Source organism: Thunnus maccoyii, chromosome 9 (genome assembly GCF_910596095.1).
Source record: "Thunnus maccoyii chromosome 9, fThuMac1.1, whole genome shotgun sequence".
NCBI lineage: Eukaryota > Metazoa > Chordata > Actinopteri > Scombriformes > Scombridae > Thunnus > Thunnus maccoyii.
In genome coordinates, this window is record NC_056541.1 from 607501 (window position 1) to 612500 (window position 5000).

At 48.7% G+C, this 5000-nt stretch overlaps 1 protein-coding gene across 2 annotated transcripts in view; it reads left to right on the forward strand.

Moving 5' to 3' along the window:
• The window catches only part of pomt1 (protein-O-mannosyltransferase 1), a 13360-nt gene that overhangs the window by 4873 nt on the left and 3487 nt on the right, over positions 1-5000 (forward strand). For both annotated transcript variants that reach the window (XM_042422447.1, XM_042422448.1), the window contains exons 9-16: positions 247-340; positions 494-649; positions 2914-3044; positions 3129-3224; positions 3510-3602; positions 3920-4016; positions 4123-4215; positions 4635-4755. In XM_042422447.1, the coding sequence (XP_042278381.1) occupies positions 247-340; positions 494-649; positions 2914-3044; positions 3129-3224; positions 3510-3602; positions 3920-4016; positions 4123-4215; positions 4635-4755 (881 nt within the window). The remainder of the gene's footprint in view (positions 1-246; positions 341-493; positions 650-2913; positions 3045-3128; positions 3225-3509; positions 3603-3919; positions 4017-4122; positions 4216-4634; positions 4756-5000) is intronic.

The following is a 5000-nucleotide window of genomic DNA, read 5'->3' on the forward strand; positions in this document are numbered from 1 at the left end:
GCCTTCAGGAAAACATGACGTCACACAGCTGCGTCTCGTGTAAATGTGACGTCAGACTGTCACAGACGAAATATTTTATTGAACATGTTCTGCAGCTACATATTGATCGCTTGATGAGCGTCATCAGTAGTTGTCGTCTCTGTAAATGACGCTGGCGTGAACAAAGACGTCCTCGCCTCCTCGCTGGGAGGAGCTGAGACGTGACACGTTTTATCATGAACTAACCCCACCCGTCTGTGTGGTCAGGGTGAAGTATATGGGCGTGTTCTCCTACCTGCTGCTGCTGGGCGTGGCCTCTCTGCACACCTGGAGGCTGATGGGAGACCAAACTGTCAGTCATGTGAGTCCAGCATCATACTGAGCGCGCTCAGAAACTCTGTTTATACAACCTGATCTCTGAAGGTGCGCTTCAAAAAACCATCTGGTACAGTCAGGTTTGAGCTGGGTGGGGTCAACTTGATGATTCTGTGTGTGTGTGTGTGTGTGTGTGTAGCTCAGTGTGTGTGTGCAGTGTGTGTGTCGAGCTGTGTGTCTGTTAGTGGTTCCAGTTCTGCTCTACGTGTTCTGGTTCTACGTTCACCTGAGTCTCCTGCACCGCAGCGGACCACATGACCAACTGATGAGCTCCGCCTTCCAGGCCAGTCTGGAGGTAACACACACACACATGCACACACACACACACATATACACACGCACACACACGCACGCACACACGCACGCACACACGCACTCACATACACACACACACTGAGAACACTGAGGAGGTTCTAAAGGACACTGAGGAGGTTCTAAAGGACACTGAGGAGGTTCTAAAGGACACTGAGGAGGTTCTCATGGACACTGAGGAGGTTGTAAAGGACACTGAGGAGGTTCTAAAGGACACTGAGGAGGTTGTAAAGGACACTGAGGAGGTTCTAAAGGACACTGAGGAGGTTGTAAAGGACACTGAGGAGGTTGTAAAGGACACTGAGGAGGTTGTAAAGGACACTGAGGAGGTTCTAAAGGACACTGAGGAGGTTGTAAAGGACACTGAGGAGGTTGTAAAGGACACTGAGGAGGTTGTAAAGGACACTGAGGAGGTTGTAAAGGACCCTGAGGAGGTTCTAAAGGACACTGAGGAGGTTGTAAAGGACACTGAGAAGGTTCTAAAGGACACTGAGAAGGTTCTCATGGACACTGAGACGGTTCTAAAGGACACTGAGGAGGTTCACATGGACACTGAGGAGGTTCTAAAGGACACTGAGGAGGTTCTCATGGACACTGAGGAGGTTCTAAATGACACTGAGGAGGTTCTCATGGACACTGAGGAGGTTCTAAAGGACACTGAGGAGGTTGTAAAGGACACTGAGAAGGTTGTAAAGGACACTGAGGAGGTTGTAAAGGACACTGAGGAGGTTGTAAAGGACACTGAGGAGGTTCTAAAGGACACTGAGGAGGTTCTAAAGGACACTGAGGAGGTTCTAAAGGACACTGAGGAGGTTGTAAAGGACACGGAGAAGGTTCTCATGGACACTGAGGAGGTTCTAAAGGACACTGAGGAGGTTGTAAAGGACCCTGAGGAGGTTCTAAAGGACACTGAGGAGGTTGTAAAGGACACTGAGAAGGTTCTAAAGGACACTGAGAAGGTTCTCATGGACACTGAGACGGTTCTAAAGGACACTGAGGAGGTTCACATGGACACTGAGGAGGTTCTAAAGGACACTGAGGAGGTTCTAAAGGACACTGAGGAGGTTCTCATGGACACTGAGGAGGTTCTAAATGACACTGAGGAGGTTCTCATGGACACTGAGGAGGTTCTAAAGGACACTGAGGAGGTTCTCATGGACACTGAGGAGGTTCTAAAGGACACTGAGGAGGTTCTAAAGGACACTGAGGAGGTTCTCATGGACACTGAGGAGGTTCTAAAGGACACTGAGGAGGTTCTCATGGACACTGAGACGGTTCTAAAGGACACTGAGGAGGTTGTAAAGGACACTGAGGAGGTTGTAAAGGACACTGAGAAGGTTCTCATGGACACTGAGGAGGTTCTAAAGGACACTGAGAGGGTTCTCATGGACACTGAGACGGTTCTAAAGGACACTGAGGAGGTTGTAAAGGACACTGAGGAGGTTGTAAAGGACACTGAGGAGGTTGTAAAGGACACTGAGGAGGTTCTCATGGACACTGAGGAGGTTCTAAAGGACACTGAGGAGGTTCTCATGGACACTGAGGAGGTTCTAAAGGACACTGAGGAGGTTCTAAAGGACACTGAGGAGGTTCTCATGGACACTGAGGAGGTTCTAAAGGACACTGAGGAGGTTCTCATGGACACTGAGACGGTTCTAAAGGACACTGAGGAGGTTGTAAAGGACACTGAGGAGGTTGTAAAGGACACTGAGAAGGTTCTCATGGACACTGAGGAGGTTCTAAAGGACACTGAGAGGGTTCTCATGGACACTGAGGAGGTTCTAACGGACACTGAGGAGGTTCTCATGGACACTGAGGAGGTTCTAAAGGACACTGAGAAGGTTCACATGGACACTGAGGAGGTTCTCATGGACACTGAGAAGGTTCTAAAGGACACTGAGAAGGTTCACATGGACACTGAGGAGGTTCTAAAGGACACTGAGGAGGTTCTAAAGGACACTGAGGAGGTTCTCATGGACACTGAGGAGGTTCTAAAGGACACTGAGGAGGTTCTCATGGACACTGAGGAGGTTCTAATGGACACTGAGGAGGTTCTAATGGTTCTTTAGGTGTTTAAGCACCTCTGTTAGCGTGTTAGACATTGTTCTCTATCACCAGGAATGTTGGTTCTCCCTCCATTAGATTTCCACACTGAACCTGTTCTAGAGGCTCGTGATGGAACTCTTTGTTACAGTAACCTTGTTAGTTGATTGATTGATTGATTGATTGATTGATGTGTGTCTGCAGGGAGGCCTCTCCAGGATCACTCAGGGTCAGCCTCTGGAAGTTTCTTATGGCAGTCAGGTGACTCTAAGAAGCTCCGCCTCCCAGCCAATCCCCTGCTGGCTCCACTCACACAAAGCCAACTACCCAATCAGGTGCTGCCAGCTCACACAGACCAGCAGCCAATCAAAACTCTGTCAGGTACAGTGTGAGTGACAGGTGTAACTGTGTGTGTGCAGGTATGAGAATGGGCGGGGCAGCTCTCACCAGCAGCAGGTCACCTGTTACCCCTTCAAAGACGTCAACAACTGGTGGATCATCAAAGAGCCGGGCAGGTAGGTCACCTGTCTGTGTGTCTGTCCTGGGGCATGCTGGGAGGTGTAGTTCTGTGTAACCTGTCTGTGTGTCTGTCCTGGGGCATGCTGGGAGGTGTAGTCCTATGTAACCTGTCTGTGTGTCTGTCCTGGGGCATGCTGGGAGGTGTAGTCCCTGTGTAACCTGTCTGTGTGTGTCTGTCCTGGGGCATGCTGGGAGATGCAGTTCCTGTGTAACCTGTCTGTGTGTCTGTCCTGGGGCATGCTGGGAGGTGTAGTCCTGTGTAACCTGTCAGTGTGTCTCAGACAGGACCTGGTGGTCAGCAGTCCTCCTCGGCCTGTCCGTCATGGTGATGTCATCCAGCTGGTTCATGGGATGACCTCACGCTTCCTCAACAGGTAAACAGGTTACTGTTTACACTAATAAAGCTGCACAGTTATCACTGCAGCAGCTGTTTCCTGCATTCTGTATTTATACTGTGTCCCGCTCAGTGTGAGTATGGGTCTATGTGTCCCTCCTCGCTCCTCGCTCCTCGCTCCTCCCTCCTCGCTAATAAGAACTAAGAGCTCTGCGGCCTTCAAGATGGTGTAGTGGAACTATTTCTGAGTCCAGTGAGGAACAATCCAATAAGGGACTTGAGATGCATCCTAATATATTTTTGACTCTGTGTGTGTGTGTGTGTGTGTGTGTGTGTGTGTGTGTGTGTGTGTTGCAGCCATGATGTCGCAGCTCCCATGAGCCCTCATGCTCAGGAAGTTTCAGGTTACATCGACTTCAACGTCTCCATGCCGGCTCAGAACCTGTGGAGAGTGGTGAGACTGACCTCTGACCTCTGACTGTTCGCCACACACCTGGAGGTCACACCTGTCCTCACCTCTGTGTGTGTGTGTGTGTGTGTGTGTGTGTGTGTGTGTTCAGGACATCTCCAACAGGGAGGCGGAGTCAGAGGTGTGGAAGACGATCCTGTCTGAGGTTCGATTGGTGCACGTCAACACGTCAGCTGTCCTCAAGGTGTGTTTTGTTTTTTTCAAATAAATCTTTATTTAACAGTTTATAGCAGAACAACAGAAAACAGTTTAACAACACAGCAGAACATCTGTTATGAATATAAATAACACAGGTGTAATATTAATAACTCGACATCTAGGAATATAATGTTTGTCCCCCGAACCAGCCCCACCACACAGGCTTAGCTTAGCTTAGTTTAGTTTAGCTTCACCCCATGTGATGTAAGAAGGGGCATCAAATCTGAATGGCTTGTTGAATCACATGAGAACAGAGAAAACCATAATAAGACTCCTTTAAGACACACTGGAATAACTGTGAACTCGTCCTTTAACTCTTCTGGATGAACCTTAATTCTCTGTGTATGCGTGTGTGTGTGCGTGTGTGCGTGTGTGTGTGTGTGTGTGTGTGTGTGTGTGTATCAGCTCAGCGGTGTGTCTCTTCCAGACTGGGGTTTCCGTCAGTTGGAGGTTGTAGCAGAGAAGTTGTTTAAAGGTCACAGCAGCAGTCTGGGCTGGACGGTGGAGGAGCACCGATATGGAACCAGTACGACCTCTGACCTCTGACACTAACCATATGTGTGTCTGATATCATACACTTGTCTTTCTATCTTTGTGAGGACATGTTTGATGCTCCTCGTTACTTTAGAGGAATGTTTGAAGTTGAGCAGCAAATATTAATTGATTAATAGATCAACAGAAAGTTAATGAGAGAATGATTTATATCAGGAGAGTCCTCACAAGTGTAGGAAGACCAACGTGTGTGTGTGTATGTATAATGTGTGTGTATAT